The 18,692-nt window shown below is 52.4% G+C and overlaps 5 protein-coding genes across 5 annotated transcripts; 1 reads left to right on the forward strand and 4 right to left on the reverse strand.

The window, feature by feature from the left end:
• Positions 1-267: 267 nt before the first annotated feature.
• Triagg1_9337 (uncharacterized protein) lies at positions 268-3,252 on the reverse strand (the record flags this gene model as incomplete). Its single annotated transcript, XM_062904284.1, has 3 exons — positions 268-1,026; positions 1,123-2,741; positions 2,859-3,252. 3 exons carry the CDS (start codon positions 3,250-3,252, stop codon positions 268-270), a joined length of 2,772 nt encoding a protein of 923 aa, XP_062751782.1.
• Positions 3,253-7,866: 4,614 nt separating this feature from the next.
• On the reverse strand, positions 7,867-9,150 carry Triagg1_9338 (uncharacterized protein; the record flags this gene model as incomplete). Its single annotated transcript, XM_062904285.1, has 3 exons — positions 7,867-7,965; positions 8,010-8,375; positions 8,863-9,150. 3 exons carry the CDS (start codon positions 9,148-9,150, stop codon positions 7,867-7,869), a joined length of 753 nt encoding a protein of 250 aa, XP_062751783.1.
• Positions 9,151-11,790: 2,640 nt separating this feature from the next.
• Triagg1_9339 (uncharacterized protein) lies at positions 11,791-12,855 on the forward strand (the record flags this gene model as incomplete). Its single annotated transcript, XM_062904286.1, has 4 exons — positions 11,791-11,820; positions 11,892-12,006; positions 12,062-12,654; positions 12,709-12,855. 4 exons carry the CDS (start codon positions 11,791-11,793, stop codon positions 12,853-12,855), a joined length of 885 nt encoding a protein of 294 aa, XP_062751784.1.
• A 1,437-nt stretch (positions 12,856-14,292) lies between these two features.
• Triagg1_9340 (uncharacterized protein) lies at positions 14,293-15,879 on the reverse strand (the record flags this gene model as incomplete). The annotated part of the gene is made up of 2 exons (XM_062904287.1): positions 14,293-15,502; positions 15,587-15,879. 2 exons carry the CDS (start codon positions 15,877-15,879, stop codon positions 14,293-14,295), a joined length of 1,503 nt encoding a protein of 500 aa, XP_062751785.1.
• A 1,705-nt stretch (positions 15,880-17,584) lies between these two features.
• Triagg1_9341 (uncharacterized protein) lies at positions 17,585-18,619 on the reverse strand (the record flags this gene model as incomplete). Its single annotated transcript, XM_062904288.1, has 4 exons — positions 17,585-17,647; positions 17,711-17,821; positions 17,883-18,263; positions 18,317-18,619. 4 exons carry the CDS (start codon positions 18,617-18,619, stop codon positions 17,585-17,587), a joined length of 858 nt encoding a protein of 285 aa, XP_062751786.1.
• Between the last annotated feature and the right edge of the window lie 73 nt (positions 18,620-18,692).

Below are 18,692 nucleotides of genomic sequence, written 5' to 3' on the forward strand. Positions count from 1 at the left end.
GGGAGAAGAGAGAAGAAATGAAGCACATTCCATCTTCTCCACTCCCAGTATAGGTGAAAATAAAACTCGAGGGGTAATGATATACAATAACCCCACGTTTTGAAAAAAGAAGGGGTAAAAGAAGAAGAAAAGTAACCGTATGGTACAATGCAGATTCTATCGTGACCCTTTAAACTCCCAATGCAATCAGATGTTTGTGCATTAACTGTAATATGTGCAATCCAGGACAACCTGATTATGATGATAGTCATCTTAGCCTGGTAACTTTTAATGGCCCAGCAGCTCCTGTTGTCGGGCATTACCATGTTCGTCCATGGACGTTTGCTGTCCGGCCGGACCATCTGTGTTCGACCGCGAGGCGGCCTCTTTCTTCCTTGCCTGCTCTTCATCGTCGAGCCTCTGCGCCTCCTCGTTCTCTCGCATCAGCTCCTCTTCTTGCCTAAGCAAAGCCAGTTCCGCCTCCGTGCGATTTGCACCAGGGTTCTCTGGAGGAGGCGGAGGCGGGGGTGGAGGAGTGGCACCGTCTGCACCATCCTCCTTTAGCCTCTTCACGTCAGGGCCATCAAGGGGCGATCCTGCAGAAGCTTCCACAACGTCGATGTCACGCTTTCGTTTACGATCAGGGGCATCGGGCGAGTCATCTTCCACGTCACTAAGAACAATGTCATCGGCGGCAGCTTCTGGCTCTTGGGGGGAGTCGATCGGGCTATCGCCAGCCTTGTCCGCGTTGGTTGGCTTCCCGTTAGTACCCTGCTCCCCGTCCGCGCCCTTCTTCAGAGTCTCGGATGCCTTCCTTTTGTTATGCGCCTCAAACTTGGCAACTGCACGGTCCAAAAAGTCTTTCACGTATTTCTTGATGTTGCGCTCTTGCTTTTCGGTAAGCGGCGCGGCAGGGTCGCTGACGCGATTGTTCTTGTAATCAGATGCCACAAGCTTCTTCGCGACGTCTTTTCCAAGCCTCTTTAGCTCTTCCTTGGGAAGCTTGTGTCGAAATTTATCGAGTACGTGCTTCACGGGGGGGTAAACCTACGCAGTTGCCATGTCAGTTTCAGCCTATTAGGTCCAAGGGGGAATGCCAAGAAATGGTGCGTGCTGGGCTCGGGTTTGGATTTTGCAACATACCGTGTGTTCGTAGACTTTCATCTGCTTCTCCACTGGTAGAGAACGCCATTTGTCCTTCTTAGGCTCCTTTGGAGACGCTTCAGCAGGCGCCGGAGTCTGCGAAGCTGGCTGTTTAGGTGTGCCCTCTTTTGTCACCTTGTCAATGATGCTTTGAATGAGCAGTTGTTCTTGTATAGCCTTGGACGGAGCCTTGGGTGCCTGCTCCGCGGCTGGCTGCGTGGGCCGCTCCCAAGTTGATTTGCCCTGCTTGTTGTAAAAATATGTGTTACCGCCCGCATCCTTGGCGGTAAACCATCCTGCAGGCAGGGAGCTGTGGAACGGTCTGCGCTGACGATGGCCATTGTTGTTGTAGTATGAGTTGTTCCTTTGTGGCACATTGCTCCGCGGTCCCTTGGGGGCATCGATGGGGCGTGGAGACGCAGTCTTGGGAGTTGGCTGGGACGCTGCCGCTGCTGCCTCCTCTTCACGGGCTTGCCCCCTTCGTTCATCAATGATATTCTGGGTCGGCGCGCTGGAGTCGACTTTTCGCCTTCGTATCCGGTAGGCGACTTCGAGCTTACTCCACTCATCGAGGAGCTTCTTGGACTGGGAGGCCACATCTTCATGTTCGGATTCGGCCAGATTCTGGATGGTCGCCTCGATTTTGGAGTCTTGGATCTTGTTTCTCGTCAATCGGGGAAACTTGTCCAAGATGGACAAAACTTGCAAGACCACGTTGCGATCTTCGATGAATGTGTTGAGAGTTGTTTTCAGGATTTGGTATGCGTGCATGCGCATCACACAGTGAACGACGCGTTCCTCGTCGCAGCGTTGGATTCGCTCAAGCAGCTTGACTGCAATCCACTTCTCCTTGCATTGCATCAACGTGGCCATAACCTTGCGAGCATCGTCCTCATCCAAGCTTCTAGGCTGTATGCTATTGACATACTCCTCATCATCTTCGTCAGGACGCTTCTTGCGGGGCTTCTTGGGGACATGGGTATCCCAATTGTCAGCGCCATCGATACCCAGCGCCTCGACAGTAGCCGTGGGCAGCTTGGTGGCGCGCTCCGTCTGTGTCTTTCCTCCAATGAAGCCGACGCAGTTCGCTTCTCCGCAGTAGCATGGCTGGGGTTCTGCGCCGTAGCGGTCAACATTGTAGTTGAAGACGAGCTCCTCGCCTGCTCGAATCTTGCGCAGAGCAAAAATGCCCATGCGAAGCTTATCGCCAACCACCCACTTGTCCACAAAACAATTGGGGCTGCATGAATGGTTGCAGAACCGACCCAGGTTTCCCTTCTTGGTCGCGTCCACAAACTCGTTCTTGTTAAGCGACATGAAATAGAAGTGCTTGATGCCCTCTTGGTCATACTGGAGCATCCGTCGCCGGAAAGTCGGCTCATTAATGACCTCTCCGATGTACTCATAGATGAAATCGTTGGGCTCAAGGGCCGAATTGGAGCGAAGGCCGAAGCCCTTCTTTTCAGTCTTGATGACTGTCACGTCGGCGTACTGTTTACGTTGAAACCGCCGGTTTTGACAACCGCCACCACAGTTTCCCGCATTAGCGCTACATTCCATCTTGGTCGCGCGATTGATGCAGTCTGAATCTTCGCCACAAGCAAAATTCTCGCCCTCTCCTGCTTGCTGTCAGTAAAAATAGCCAAAGCCAAAGGGGAAGAACGAATGCTGGCTGCAATCAAAAAAAATCCAAGGGTGATATGGGTAAGAAAGGGGGCAGACAAGTCTCAACGTACGCCATTCTTCTCTGCAGTCACAGTCGAGGGCGTCATTGTCGGTCGAGCCCAGGTGCTTGGATCCATAGAGACAGTCGGGGATGACCTGAAAGGTCTGGCAAGACTCGTCGGTAACGTCTGGGAGGTGGGTATACAAGGGGACTTCGCGAGCGGTGGGCTTCTGTGACGACTTGCGCGACGACCGCGCGGGCTTGGCCGTCGAGTTGGGAGTTCCGACGCTATCGCTCTGCGACTTTGTGCCATCCAGCGAGGCAGGGGACGGGGCTTCGCTGCTCCGCGGCTTCGGGGTTGAGGTAGAGGCTCTCGCTGCGCCTTCCAAGTGCGCGCCGCTGTCGGCGGCATCCTCGAGCTTCACTTTCTCCATTCTGGTCGTCGTGTTCTCATCATCCTCCATTTGACGTCCTGGTCCAAGGCGCGGGTGCGGAGAGGCAAGGCAGGCGACGTTGCTCTCTGGACAGTACAGGCAAAAGAGCTCAGTTCAAGGGCGGGAGGCTGAAGAGAAGGGCGTCGCGGTGGCAGCCTTTTTTTTTTCCTCGGTCCCCTTGGGTACGCGCAGGGCAGGGAACCACGTGTAGAAAGCGAAGTGGGCGGGATTGGGTAGAAACGCGAGGACGGCGGGCAAGCGAATGCATCAAGGGACGGGCTGCTTCGGGATTCGCATCAGAGGTCGAGGGCTGAGGGAGTTGGAATGAAGACACAAAAGAAGCTTTTCGACGTCGGGTTTGGACCTGGACGCCGTTCTCCCCAGTCGCTGGCAGGGACCAAGGCCAGGAAGGCGCTCCAGCACTAACGCTTTTTAATTGGGGACGCATCTACCTACCCTGGAGCGGGTTGATGCTATGTAATTTGGATTTTTTTTTAATAATATTGAAACTGAATAAAATGTTGTATCCTATACTTTATGTCATATGAAAAGAGAAATATCATTTATTAATAATTTTTTTCTCCTCAACTTTCTACTGAATCCGGTTGTTAGTAATTGTTGAATAAATGGAAAGAGAAATGCCCTTGGTATTCATGGACTGAGGCAGTCACCGCGAAAAATCGCAACATTTCCAATATACATATCGAATTGCTCAAACAATATAACGATACTCACCATTCTGAAATGATGGGACGATCCAAGTAATCTACTTTGCACAGTCAAGGGCATGGAGTAAAGAACCGGATATAATGGTGTTCTCAAATATCTCCGAGAATCACATTCGCGAAACAAGCCACTTCCTAAACATGTAGTGCGTTCACTTGGGCTGGTGATCAAATAGCGAATCTTTCCTATAATTGGCTGTCCGGTCCGTTGGTTAATCCGCAGACACGTCCAAAGACGTCGATCAGGACATTTTTGAGAAGATCTGATAATCGCTTCACCTTGATATACATATATCGCACTCTTGACTGATGGGCGGAGATAAGAGGGTCCTTCTTGTTCCATTGCTATCGCTTTCAATTAGATGGTGTACAAATGTCCATACGGGGTCATACACCAGCCATCAAGGCTAGAGACCGAAAGTAGTACCAGCCTCTATTATACATGGGCTTTGCGATCGGCTACCAATTGTGGATTCAATTCATTAACCTGCTTTGGATGATCGTGGAAAGTATTCCTTGACTTTGACGTGTACAGCATCATGAATTGTCTTATCAAGCTGGTTCAGTCATCACTGGATGTGTCGAATAGTACGTGCATTGAAATGGAAATTGGTCAAAGCACCTTCAGAGATGACTGAATAAAGTCCTACTCGAATATTCATGACACTGATGTTGACCATGAGCAACTATTCATTGAGGGAGAATAAAAAGCCCGAAAGCTTTTGCATTGGTCAACTTTGGTAGCCTGTTTGCCAGTCGATCAAACTGTAAGAGGGTGGGACCCGGCCACTTGCACAAGACCAAGTATTTAAGAGACTAAAAAAAGCCATGTTCTTCCCAAAAGATCTTATAGTAAAGGCTTAAACCTTCTTCTGCCTTAATGATAGCCAAATTGTCATCTGGTAATGAGAGGCCGTACCAGAGTGATGTGCGAAGAGTGCCTCGTCATGCACTACCTACCTTATATGACCGGAACGACTTCCAAGTTGTTGGTTAGGTACCTTGAAATGAGTTGAGATACATAGTACATGTACTCACCATCATTTGTAGCCACCTTAGGTAGATCGACTAATAGGATGGATGACCTGCCCATCTTTATACATCATCTTGGTATATCTCCATCATCTTTACTCAGATCGTAGGGTAGTGTCCCTCACCGTCGCCTGATAATATTTCTAGGCGATCCTCCTTTCGTCAAACTGACTCTGCTAAGCACTATGGTGAAGCGTCATGGCTATAACTCAATTCTGTAGAGACAATGTCCGTCGCACAACTCCCAGAATACACTTGCAGCTCAGCTTATATCCTCCATGTATACTAAGACGCAGTCAACTGTTTCATTCGAACGTTCAGAAACGTGCAGATTTGGTGTACAATTGAAGTTTTTATATTTTGTTAGAGATGTAGATATCGAAGTACTTCATTTTGAGTAGCTTGAGTGTCAGTTGTAGTGGCACAATGGCCGATATCCCGAGTTACTTCTGCGTCTCTGTACCTGTACACATTTTCTCGGGAGCAGTCGTGTTCCGGAGTCTCGATGCTTTTCTCTACAATTGAGCAGTATTTCCGGATAAAGTTTGCTAAATACGAAAATGTCAATCACATGTAAACCGCAGAGGGAGAAATGATGGAGTGAACGGAAAGGGATGAGCACGGCTGATGTTGGGTGTGAGAGCTGGTACTACCTAGTAGCTCAATGGGCGGCTGTCAATTAGCATATTTTTTTTTTTTAAAAAAAAAACACAAGCAAATAGCATCAATCATCTACCAATAGATGATATTGATCTGTGGTCCAAGTGTCGATATTTACTGCAGGTATACCCGTTTATCTAGAAGATCTACCTACTATATGCTGTAGATCCATCTGCATCTAGGTACTAAGTTGATCCATCTCCAGGCACAAGATCCGCCTATATTTAGTAAAGTATATCTCCTATATGTGCTAAGGTAGGTATCTATATACATCTAGGCATATGTTCATGCCAAATATCTTTATGTACTATCTGCAAAGCACTTTATTTGCTATGCGCCACTTACTCAATCCAGTTCTGCAACTTGCATTGTTTTAAGACCCTCGTGTTAATTCGGGATGTTTACAGACGAGAGGTACCTGCATGAACTCATCACGTGATCGACAATACCTGGCCGATGACGTCTTGAACTTCAATTGATGCGACTTTAGAACTGCGTATAGGTAGATTATGATTCATCTGGTATTTCTCGAATGAAGAGATTAAATTAATTGTGGTATTAATGCATTCACTGAATAGACTCAACACGCGACCAAGAGTCCCGTTACAAACTGCAATTGAATTGAAAACGAGAAAGATGATTGGAAGGATGAGAGAGTTGCATTGCTGGGGGCTGGTGATGGCAGCCACTTAATTTCACGGATATTACACGGAGTGTATATGCAACACATCGTTGGTTGATCGAGAGACGCAGATGCCCATTCAACTGCACTCCGTATAGGCTCTTTTTGGCGAATTGAGCAGGGCTGCAGGGGAAGTTCTAGAAAGGGTTGCTCAGCTGCAAAATGTGCGAGCCACGCTGTGACAGACAGTGCATGGGCCAATGATAGCATCTCAGGCTCAGACATTTGGCGCCAAACATGGAAGCTGTTTAGCGCCTTCGCAAGGGGGTGTCGGGATGAGTTGGCAAGGTTGGATGTCGTCAGAAGCACTGGTTCCCAAGCGATGCGTGCGGCGGCATTGGTTGATTGGATTGGCCGTAGCCTCAGCCTTGCGTCCAACTATCAAGAGTCTCTCAGGGCATCAATTGGAATTGATTTGGTTCACTTACATTAGGCCCTGTTGGCCTTGCAGCTAAAAGACATGCTTTCCCAACTTTGGGAATTTTTGTACCGGCTGGGCGGGAAACAATGACAGGTCGTGCGTCAAGGCTAAAGAAACCGTCGGCCACGTATGGAGAACAACCACAGAATCCCATCTTGACCGCCATTTGAACACTGCTTACTCCAGAGCTGGGAAACATTCGGGATGGCCGACTTCTAGAACGAAAGGGTTAGAAACATGCGGAAAGTCATGGTCGGCGTGCACGCAAGGGAGAAGGGGCCAGAGTTGCCAGATAGACAAAGATTGTTTGCGTTGGGCAGGGTAGTTTGTAAACCGGCGAATTGCATGGAGACTGTCAACCCCAGATTTAACCACGCAGGCGTTTGATGCCGCAGCCACGTGGCGACGTAACAGAAAGACAGGCATTGCAAAGTGGTATGACCATGTTGAATTCGAAAATGCGATTGGAAGGCGGACATGATATACTATCAGTCCAGGGGAGCCCGAGCCGGGAAATAGAAGCAGTCATCGAAGGCCAGCATCATGTTCGGCCTCTGCGCAGAGAATTTTTTATGATGTGTTGTACATGAGTGGGTCTGGTGGGTGCCAACTCATTATGCATGAGGTATTGGCCTCCAAAAAGAACCGGTTCGTCTTGCAAATAGCGAGCCTATATAAGAGAGGCGGACACCGATAGTTGGGCCCTGGCAAGTCCCGTTGTCGTCGAGCGTCCGGCAGAAAAAAAAAATGAAGCAATCGCCGAGTTGTGGTCGCGATGCTCTCGCCCGCCTGGATCGCGCGGCTAACGGGACGGGCCCGCCACCGTCCAAGCATGACCTTCTGTGCAGCCATGCGTTGAGTCTCGCCAGTGACTGGTGACGAACTTGTGGATTGCGCTGCGGCAGAGACATCTGACAAGAGCGCAGAGCGCGGCGTGATTGGTGCGCTGCCATCCAGTGGTCTTGTGGCCATCCAATGTGCTCTGGCTCTGGGACGGGACGCAGCCAGCATTCGCGGCCAATGGGCGAATTGCAGTCAGCTCGACGCCATGCCGCATCACGCGGGCAATCAAACGACATGTTATTATCAAATTTCTTTCCTGGAGCCTTACTTTGCATCATGTACTATGGTGCAAGCACAGGATTGTCGCCCGCCGCGACGGAGCGAATGGCCACCGTGATGCATATCTGGTGCGATGCGGCCACCTGAGAGGCCACCCCCACCTTTGATCAGGATCAGTCAGGTTGGGTCAGACAGACAGACAGACAGACAGACGGGCAAGCAAGAGATGAGAGCCGCCGCCAGTAGCAGCAGCAGCAGCAGCAGCAGCAGCAGCAGCAGCAGCAGCAACAGCAGCAGCCACCCGGGGCAGGGAACCAGGACGAAGGACACGAGAGCCAAGACGCAACAATGGAGAGAGACAGAGACAGCAAGACGAAAAAGCAGGCTTGCCGCTTTTGGTGCTGAGGGACGGGAAGCAAAGCAAGACAGTCAGGCGGCCGATGGCTGGCGTGGGATTGGCCGATTCAGCGCAACAAGGTCCGCCACGATGCAGCTGCACGTCAGGTATGGGCACACCCATTCGACAAAGGTGCTTGACGGCGTCTGGAGCGTCGGCTGTGTGTCGCATCGCCTAGGCGTGGTAGCGCGCAGCAAATCGGATGGCGCCGTGGCCATGCCCAGCACCCGGGGCCTTGCTAGGATCCATCGACAGCAAGACTCAAGGGCCTCTTCGGTAGTTGGCGGTACTGACCAAGGTGGTTCGCGCGCAGCTTAGATTAATTCTTTGGGGGATCTGAGGGCTGCGCCGACTGACTAGAGGAGGAGAGAGGAGGGATGAGAACAAGCAACACCAGGGAGGGAGGAGTTGGAGGGGGGGGATCGATGGATGAGGGTGGTCTAGGAGCGACAGTCGACAGTCCATGGGCCCTCAGACTGCAGAGGATGGAGCAGGGACAGATCCAAAGCCACGACATTCACCGAATTCGCCATGCCCTGGTATGACGGGCCAAACATAGGCGGCCGTGGACGACTGCGTATGTGCGAGAGGACCCGCCCAACCGCACGCAGGTGGACGAATGAAACCTTGGTCATGCTGGCCAGGCAGTGACTTATCATACGCTGGATGACGATGGCGGGATGGGAGAGAGAGAGAGAAAGAGAGAGATGGAGATGTTCCGCTGCGCTGCGTTGCGCTGCGTTGCGTTGCGGGTTGCGGCAGTTGTTTGGCAGTTGGCCTTGGTGTTGATGTTGGTGTTGTTGTTGGGGAGGGTCTTGTCTTTGGCCTGGAGAGAGAGATCCGTGAAGGATGGATGGATGGCTGAGGGAAGACGCCGAGAGCTCACCAGCCGCGCCGATGGAGATTCGAGATTGAGGCGAGGCAATACAGTACCCGGGCCTGGGTCCATCCTGGACCTTGTCTTGTCCAAGCACGAGTACACAGCAAGTACACCACCCCCAAGCGCAATTGCTCAAGGTACTTGTCCGCAACCGCAACAGAGACAAGGGCCTATCCCGCTTTGGAGGCCCTGCCCGTCTCGTCTGGTACCCGTGCCACCGCAAGGCCCGCCCGCCGGCTAAACAGGCGCCCGTCAAGGCATGGCCCATGCTCACTCACTTGCGGAAAAGGAACCCTTGAAGATACAAGCACAAGAGCAGCACAAGAAGCAGCACAAGCAGCCAGACCCAGACCAGGCTAGGACAGGTATTGGCCTGAGGGTTGTTTATTTTTGTTTATTGTTGTCTTTTTTTCCCGCATCGCAGCGCAGCGCATCGCATCGCATCCCGGTTCAGCTCAGCTGTGCAAGCAAGCAAGCCAGTCAGTCAATAGTACCTATTGGCCGTGGTGGATGCGCCTGTGGATGCGCCAGACGCATGTGCAAGTGCAAATGCAACATTTGAACTGCAGCTCAGTCGAGCTCAGTTCACTTCAGTCCAGCTCCCGTTGAGTCTGGCCGTGAAATTGAAAGCGCTCCGCCGTCCGTATAGCGTCAATCCGTCCATCCACAGACCCCGGCTCGCTCGCCCACAGGGGGCCCCTCCAGGCTGCTCCGTCGCGAGCACTCACAGACGGTCCGGATGCAGACGCGGCTCCATCTCACGATGTGCTGCAGCTCCCCGGCAGACCTGACAGACCTGGATTGCCTTTACTGGCCGGCTGGAACTGGCTAGACACGCCACCCAGACGCCCTCCGCCAGCCTGTCGACGGCCCTCCCTACATTAGTGCGGCGGCCTCTGGATCGTTGTGTCAAATCGCCACTGCAGGGTGCCGTCATACTCGACCTTGCCGGGTGCTAAAATAGCTACATTGACCAGACCAGGCCATATCATTTGATGTGCAAAGTACCAGATGGTGGCTCTGGCCGGGCGGGAGTACGAGGTACGGCCCTCGGTACACGTACTCGTGCCGGCCTGTGCTCTACCGGGGATTTGTGTGCGAGTTGGCAGCTTTTGCGCTCTTGCTCGTGGTCACTGTACCTCTTGACTTACTGTACGGTACAAGCACGAGCACGAGCACAAGCACACTCGAATCGCCGTGCTCTATTGATTTTTTTTCACCACTACTATAGGCAGGCCAGGGGGGCCCTGGGCGGGTAGTATTTTTTGGGCTTTGCACCAGAGCAACTCACTCACCCTGGAAACCAAACCCAGATCCAGGGCGAGCATCGATCATCCGGGCCGTGGAGAAGCTGCTGCTTGCTTGCTTGCTGCTTGGCTGCACCAGACTGCCTATCTACCTTGCTATTACTAGAGTAGTACCTGCTGCTGAGGTACCAACCAAACGTGCTGCTGTACCAACCGACTGACTCAACACCGTTTTTGACCGCGTCTACGAGGACGGACGGGTACAGGTCCAGCCAGATCCAGGTTCAGGCTGGCTATAGTGCAGTTCCATTCTCAAACTGCGTGCTCCAGACGTGCGGCGCAGCGCGGCCTGTTGGACGCTTGCAAACGCCTCGCCTCGCCTCGCGGATCTTGGACAAACTGCCTCGCAGGCTCTCTCTGCTCTCTCTGGCCTGGATCCGTTATTCCCCAAAGAGGTCCTGGTTCATCAGCATCCCGCAACAGTGGTGGCTTCCCCCAGCCCACCGTGGCAACCTTTTTTCTCTTGTCCCTCTTAAAAGAGACACGGGCTGGAACTGGACCTTGATTCCTCCTCCTCTCTCAACTCTTCTCTTCTCCTTTCGCCTCTTTGCTGCAACTGTCGACTCCTCGGCCCCGGGCTCGCATCAGGGCATAAAAACCGCCGGGGGTGCGTTACGTACGAGCACGGCTTGACATCTGGCAACCGGCCGTGCTTTTTCTCCATCCCGGCAATCTGCACCCTTCTCGTCTTTCTTTGCATCTGCTCGCTTCATTGCCTGCAACAAGCGTGCTACTGCATGTCGCGGATCGACGCTGCACAACCCGCGCCTCTCCATTTGTTTTTGTTTCTCTTCGAGACCCCCAAGAACCCGCTCGTATTAACCACGAGGGCCTTGGAAAAAAGCCGCGCGCCTGCTAGCCGGTGTCGTGCATCTTTCTTCTTCACGATAGTGGGCTGGAGACGACATTGACGGACAGGGAAACGGGAGGATCCAGTCCCTCCACCACTGCTTGCCGGGGGAGCAACGCCCATCTGCAAGGCTTTTTTTTTTTTTTTTTTTTTTTTTTTTTTTTTTTGACCAGGCCTTGTTTCTCGACTAGTTTCTGGCCTACTTTTTTTTCTGTCCTAACTGTTGACCCTGCGAGATCTGCCTGGGAGGGGTCTCGTGGAGGAGTGGCTGCACAACCACCACAATCAGGTTATCTTTGATCAGAGCCGTGCTACGACACTCTCTCGCCCTGCCTCGCAGCGTCGCAGTTGGACGATAACTCCCTCATCTCGGCTACTTTCTGGACTTGTATCTTTCGACTTTCGTCATATTCTTCTTCTCGCCGGTCCTTTGAAACCCTATACTTGCCGCAGCGTCAATGTTTGCACGAGAACCGGCATCACGTTCTATTCTCCTTTGCTCTTCTCTTCTCTGACGTCCACCACACCATTTCCCCCACCTTATCAGACACCATGGCTGCTTCGTTTTCCCTAGACGAGAAGGTATGTTGGATCACATAGTTGTTGGAAACCCTGTTGAAAACCAAAATCTAACCACGAGTGTCCTCGTCTAGCGGTTTGTTCTCGCCGAGATGATCAAATGCAGTACCGTTGATATCGAGAGGCTGGCACGATTTGTCGAGTCCAATGTATTCGACCCAAAGTGGATGACCATGCAAATACCATCAGGTATGGTGGCGATATACCTTTACCGCGACAGGTTCGGTTTTCTAATTCTACATAGGCCGCAACCTAGAACAGTGCATGCAAGTCGCGAACCTCCTATCGGCAGCCCCAGGTCATAGATCCGCAATGTCTCAGAATGATCATTTGACCAACAACGGTATGAACCACCCAAGGCAGATAGCGCCGAGAACGAGTCCCGGCGGCCAAACGCCTCTGGCCATGCCAACGTCGCCTGGCAATATGTCCCCATGGCAGCTGGCGGATGGCGTTGAAGATAGACGACCGGTTCAGTACGAAGCTCCTAGCTCTCAAGTTCCAAAGAAGAGAGGACGCCCGTCGAGAATAGACCGAAAGACGGCCCCTCCGGCACGACTTGCCACCATCGCCCCCAAGCCTGCTCAGCTCGCCCCGGGTCCGAATACGCCTCGAACTATTCTTCCAGCAGCTCAGCGACAGGACGATACTCAAACCTCTCTGCCATCTCCTTTGGTCCATACTCTACCGCCTCTCGATTCGCCCCCGGGTAGGAAGAAAAGACGGACGGCCATGGGTGCAGTGTCGGTTTCTACCTCTCCTCCTGCCCCTCCTCCTGGCCCCTACCTACCTCCTGTTACCACCCCTCCATCGTCTCTAGACTATGGTAATCGGCCGGTAAGTTGCAAGACGCAAATGTTACGTGTCCTTTGACTAACTCCATCGCCATAGCGAGCATCAAGTGAGACAGACTCCATAGGCGTGCGCGAGTCGGGGCAGATACAGCCCTCTCGCCCAGTCCCGCTGGAGCCGGAACCACGACACCACCCTCTCATGCCGGTTGGATCTGCGGCACCGCCATCTCAGATCAAGGCCTAGCAGCAGAGCCATGACGTTCTGATTTCGATTTTCCAAGCATCTCGGCCAACGGCGTCAGAGAGATGCCCTACAAGGATACATTTTATGTTTTCGATGCAGCTTCTCAGCTTTCTTTCCTTCACAATGACTTTATATACCCTCCAACTTGTCCTTTTTATTGCATTCTGCGGCTTTCTGTTTTTCTTTTCACCTGCATCTTGTTGTTTCCCCCTTCCTTTCTTTCCCATGATTTTACTGTGTGGGGATGAAGCATGCCAGCGGCGTCTGGTGGCTGCATGGCCTGAAGAGTCGGCCGCTTTGACCTTTGGAATCTACATGGATGGATTAAATGAACCATGATGAAATTGGGCTTGGCAAATGAGTTAGGCAATCATGAATGATATGCTCTCATGATAGGGTGGGCTATCTGCTATCTTGCGCTTGCTTTCATTCTTTTTACATGTTACGGATAGATTGGCTGAGCTTGCCGTTGAACGGCACCTCGGCCCCTTTTTTTTCTTCTTCACAACCACGGGTAGCCTTCATTTCTGCACCATAGGGAATCCGACGATGCGAAGTCTCTTTTTTTGGCATCTGAGGATTGTATGATTACTATTCAGGTATGTGGCTTAGATGGGCAATACGAGGTTGGCTGGTAGGTATCTTTTGTTTATAGAGGCGCTCGGGGGTAAGGTTGGGAGGTAGTACTCCGCAGTTTGTCCATTCTCGACGTATCAACTGCAGTACCTTTTGGCCTTTGGAATGTGCACACGTATACCAAACATATACGTATTGGTGGTAGTCTCTACTGGATAGCGACGAATAGAATGCTTTTGTGTCTCTATTTTGCTCAAGGGCGATGGGAATAAATTGCTGCGCTGTGATTGCACGAAAAAAAGAGGCGTTGTCTTGGGTTGACATGGGTGTTCGATTGGAGCAGCAACGCAGGCAAGGGAGGGAACTGGTCTATTGGACAGAAATCGTTGGCAACGGGAGGTGAGTTTTGTGTTTCTAAAAATAGGGGCTCGATCTATTTTGATGCTGGGTGTCTCAGATTTGTGTTTGATTTAGATTGTAGGAAATAGATGGTATTGTGAGTGAGAAAGAGATGGCGGTATTAAGGGGGAGATTGATATCTTTCTCTATAGGTTGTAGAGAGAATGACGAGAGATTATGTAGGTAGTTTGTTGTAGGTAGATGTATTGGATATATTCTTGGAAGAAGTTGATGTATATTTCTATTTATCACGCTTGATCAATGGTCACGATACATGCTCTTGGGTAGGTAGGTAGTTTTCTCAAAAAGGCCATTAATGGCGACTTTCAATTCTGTTGTAATCCAATTGTTGTAAGAATCATTGCAACTATAACAGAATACATTACTTTTTTTTTAATACATCAAAAATCGCTATTTTTTTCTTCTTCTTTTTTGCTTCCCTTTTCATTCCACCTCTTCCCTTTACAGAGCCTTGACGACCTTCTCCAGGGCGTCCACCAGGAGATCGGCGTGGTGCTCCTGGAAGGTCAGCATGGGGCGCAGGCGCACGGCGCTGGCTCCGCTGCCGCCAATGTTGATGCCAAACTCCTTTGCCTTTGCCAGGAACTGGTCGCGCTTGGGGTTGTCAAAGGCGATGAAGGTGCCCTGGCCCTTGCCGCGGAGGTCCTGGAACTGCTCCGGGTACTTGCGCTGCAGGCCCTCGAGCTTGGTGAAGAGGTAGTCGCCGACGCGGGCGGTGTGGTTGACGAGGTCGAGGCGCTCAATCTCGCCGATGATGGCGCGGAAGAGCAGGGCGCGGGCCGGGTCGCCCATCCAGGTGTTGAACTGGCGGTAGGGCTTGTTGGGCCGCAGCTCCGGGTTGCCGTAGTAGAAGCCGGCCGTCTGGGCCTTTTTGGAGAAGGTGACCATGTCCGGGGGGTCCTGGAGGTTCCAGTGGTCGTGGGCCCAGAACTTGCCCGTGGCGCCGACGCCCGTCTGGACCTCGTCGACGATGAGCAGGACGTTGTGCTTCCTGGTGAGGGCGCGCAGGCCGCGGAAGAAGTTGGGGGTGGCGTGGTTGTCGCCGCCCTCGCTCTGGATGGGCTCGACGATGACGGCGGCGGGCGGGATGTGCCACGTCTTGATGAGCTTCTCGACCTCGTCGAGGCTGGCCTGCTCAATCTTTGCGTTCTCCTCGGCGTGGTCCTCCAGCGGGTACTTGAGCTTGGGGAAAGACGCCTGGGGCCAGTCGAAGGCGGGGATGTCGACCTTGTGGATGGGCTTGGAGCGGGTCGTGGACAGGGTGCCAAACAGGCGGCCGTGGAAGGCGGTCTTGAAGGACAGGATGGACAGGGACGACGCTCCGGGCGCCTGGTTGTTCATGGCGGAGTCGAGCTCCTCTTGGGTGAACTCGACGTCGGGGCCACCACGCTCTTGCTGGCGGCGGTAGATGAAGGCGGCCTTGAAGGCGGTTTCGTTTGCGTCGGAGCCGGCCATGGCGGTGAAAACGTTGTCGAGGCCCTTGGGCGCCACCTTGAGGATGCCTGTCTTGAGGATCTCGGCCCAGTCGTGCGAGGGGAAGTTGCCCAGGGCAGGGCGGTTGATGATGGCGTTGACCATGTCGGGTGTGGACGCGGCCTTTGCCAGGGCGGGATTGTTGTAGCCAACGGGGATGGAGGCGATCTGGGCATAGCTGTTTTACACGAGGTTTGTTAGCAATTGAAGCAACGACAGGAGATCGCGGGGTTTGTAAATTGGGCGTCGTTTCGGCACTTACACGTCGAGCAGGTAGTTGCCATCGGGGTCGGCAATGTAGTTGCCCACGCTCTTGGTGTAGTCGGTCATCATGTTGATGCTGCGCGTGTCAAAGACCTCGCTCAGCTCGGCGATCCTCTTGGAGCTCTGGGGTCCGGGGATGCTGGCCTTGAGCACGGGGGCATCGGGCTCGCCCTGGACAAAGGCCTTGGACGAAGCCATTCTGACGGCGAGGCTGCGGTTGAAGGAGGAGGAAACGCGCAGAGGAGATCGGATGGCAGGACGCAATGCCTGAGCAGCACGGAGGGCGGGCATCTTGGGCGATTTGATGCGTGTGTGTGCTTCTTTTTATGTGGTTTGTCTTGGTTTGTTTCGTTTGTGAGAGAGTGTCGCAAGCTATGACAGAAGCCTTGCGTTCCGTCTCCCCGCTTCGAAGCCACGTGAGGGTGCAATTGGCGAGGCTTCTCACTTGTATGGCCTGTTTGCACCTAGCCGATGTCTCTCAAAAAGATTGTCACACACGCAACCAAACGATTCCGTCACTCTCTCTGGTGGGTTGGTGCGACACCCCTTCGACCCTTTATATCGACGGATGGCGGCGGCTTATCAGTGGGGGGGGGGGGGGGGGGATTGCGGGGGAGAAGAGAGGCCCGATGCATTGGACGACGGCGTTGTGACTAAACCGCTACAAGCAGCAGTACAACATCAATTGCTTTGGGTTTGTCTTGCTTTGGGGCCATTCAAGGAGCCGCAATCGGGATCCGGGGTGGACGCCCATTGGCTGCTCAACATGTTGGATCCTCCGGCCGTGGTGAAGAGTTGGCCAAGTCGGGCAGGCGATCTATTTGGGTAATTGTTTGGCCGGAATTCTACGAGCGTTCCTGTGATCAGATCCCCGTGCTAGTCTGAATAGCGCCCAAGCCTCGATCCAATTCCATCAGCTCTACCGTGAGTCCAAGTGAAGACGGAAAGACTCCATCACAACATTGTTCGACATCAGCTTTCCAATCTCCATAATCCCATCCGACCTCGGCCTCCCTTCCCCTTTCGCCCTCCTCTCTCCATCCCCAGTTAATTGTCCAATCTCTTCCAACGCCGCCCTCGCACCTGACCATGCATTTGTCTTACGTTTTAGTTGGTTCCTCGCGTCAAGGGCGCGCCAGTACAAGTCGAGTAGTTTATGGCGGCCTGACTGACGCCATTTTTGCCGTTTGGCTACGAGTACATGGACACACGTGGGGCTGTTTCGTGTCCGGTGTAATCGAATCGATCCAAGATAAGGCAATAAAATGTAAAAGCGTGCATGAGTAGCACGCCGTATCGAGTGTTGCAGTTATTACCACATTGTCCAGAACGGGAACAACAGGCTGTTTCCTCTTTTGTATTTCGTGTCGTTATTTGAACGGAATTGAGTAATGCCGGCAGCCATTGAGTAAATGGTTTGTCCTTCTTTTTTCCCCAAAGGGGTGTACAAGAGCCCGTCGCCGGAGCTTTATCATCGCCGGCTCCGCTCTTCATCACCGCCTCCGGCTCCGGCCCTACTGGACGCCAACGGATAACATTACGAACCTGGTACGCTTTTCACATGATAGTTACAACGAAAGAGATGGATTGTTTTGCTATACGGTCATGTTTTGGTTCAAAAAGAAGCATCTAGAATGTAATTTCTTTCAATCTTGTCGCCAAAAAAGAATCCTGCAGCACAGCCTGTAATCCTGCAGCTGCGCAATCACAATGCGTTTCCCATCTCCAAAGATGTTCCGTCAATGTGCACATCTACACATCTTAAAAAAAAAGCAATATGCCGCCCAATAGGCAGCGCAAGTCGACATGCTTGCTCTCTGTAAAGAATAAACACAACAAAAAAACAACCCATGGTTGGCCAACTAGAATCCAGTCGGCCACACCAGATGCGCCATGAATATGCATGCAAAGCAACAAGTCCACCTCTTCCATCCTCGGATGTACAACTTGTTTTCTATACTGGTACAATTGACAACGTCCACGCCCATAGCCCTTCTCAATGGCCGCCTTGCTCCTCTTCTAGTTCTCGAGTATACTTGGCGAATGTCTTTTTGTGAATCTATCGCACACGCATGGTCAGGGCTTCATCATCTGGACATGATTGATACGGATTGTGACTTACCATGCCGGCATATTTGCCGTCTCTCAAGACGCAAATGTACCGCAGGCCCAGCTTGACAAAGCACTCATACGCCAGATCGATCGGCGACCTGATATCCAGGGCAACAGGTGCCTGTACGCCATTAGCACGGATCAAAAACAGTTTCCACCTTGTGTCATTAACAAATACGTACCGGATCGATGAATTGGGTAAAGTCCGTGGGATCGGGTACGCTGCCAATGTCGTCGTCATCGATGCTAGGGATTTGATCCATCAAGCAGAGGTTTGAGCCTTCGTCTCGAAGCTGGTCCAGCGCAAACTGAAGGTCTGGAGCGGGAATGAGGCCCACCAGGACATCTTCTCTCAGGATGGGCAAACCACCGTCGAGCTCACCGTGGCGATGAAGGAGTTCGAGCTTGGTGCGGAGACTCGAGGCGGGGACCATTGGTGAATTCGTAATATCAATCACCCGCTCTCTTCGTAAACGCCGAACCAGCTCCGTCAAGTCGCCGGTGAAGATGGGCTTGTGTTTGTTGTCCAAGAATGGATAAGCATTCATGTTTGTAAGGAGATCCTACCATCTTTGAGTCAGCACGTCACACTTCATCAGTGTCCGGTTGCACTTACATAAATACTGCTTGGCTCAATGGCATCTGCTGTCCATTTGGCCACAAGAATCGATAGGGAGAATGGCAGCACGTAGTCGAGACTGCCAGTGAGCTCAAACAGAATGACGGCCAACGTCACCGACAGCCGTGTGACACCACACATGGTTGCACCGGCAGCGATGAGACCATAGACTCCGGGCTGGATACAGGTTCCGTCCGATGCGGTTGCACAACCACCCCAGACACTCCAGTCGGGTGTGACGAGAACCAGCCACTGTGCCAGGTGACCAACAATCCGTCCCATTAAGCCGCCGACAACCATGGATGGGATATAAATACCGGCGGGGACTTTCTGTTGAGCGAATTAGCATGAAAATTTCGGAGCAACCAGGGGG

The sequence above is a fragment of the Trichoderma aggressivum genome (assembly GCF_033847375.1).
Source record: "Trichoderma aggressivum f. europaeum strain CBS 100526 chromosome Unknown scaffold_051, whole genome shotgun sequence".
Lineage (NCBI taxonomy): Eukaryota > Fungi > Ascomycota > Sordariomycetes > Hypocreales > Hypocreaceae > Trichoderma > Trichoderma aggressivum.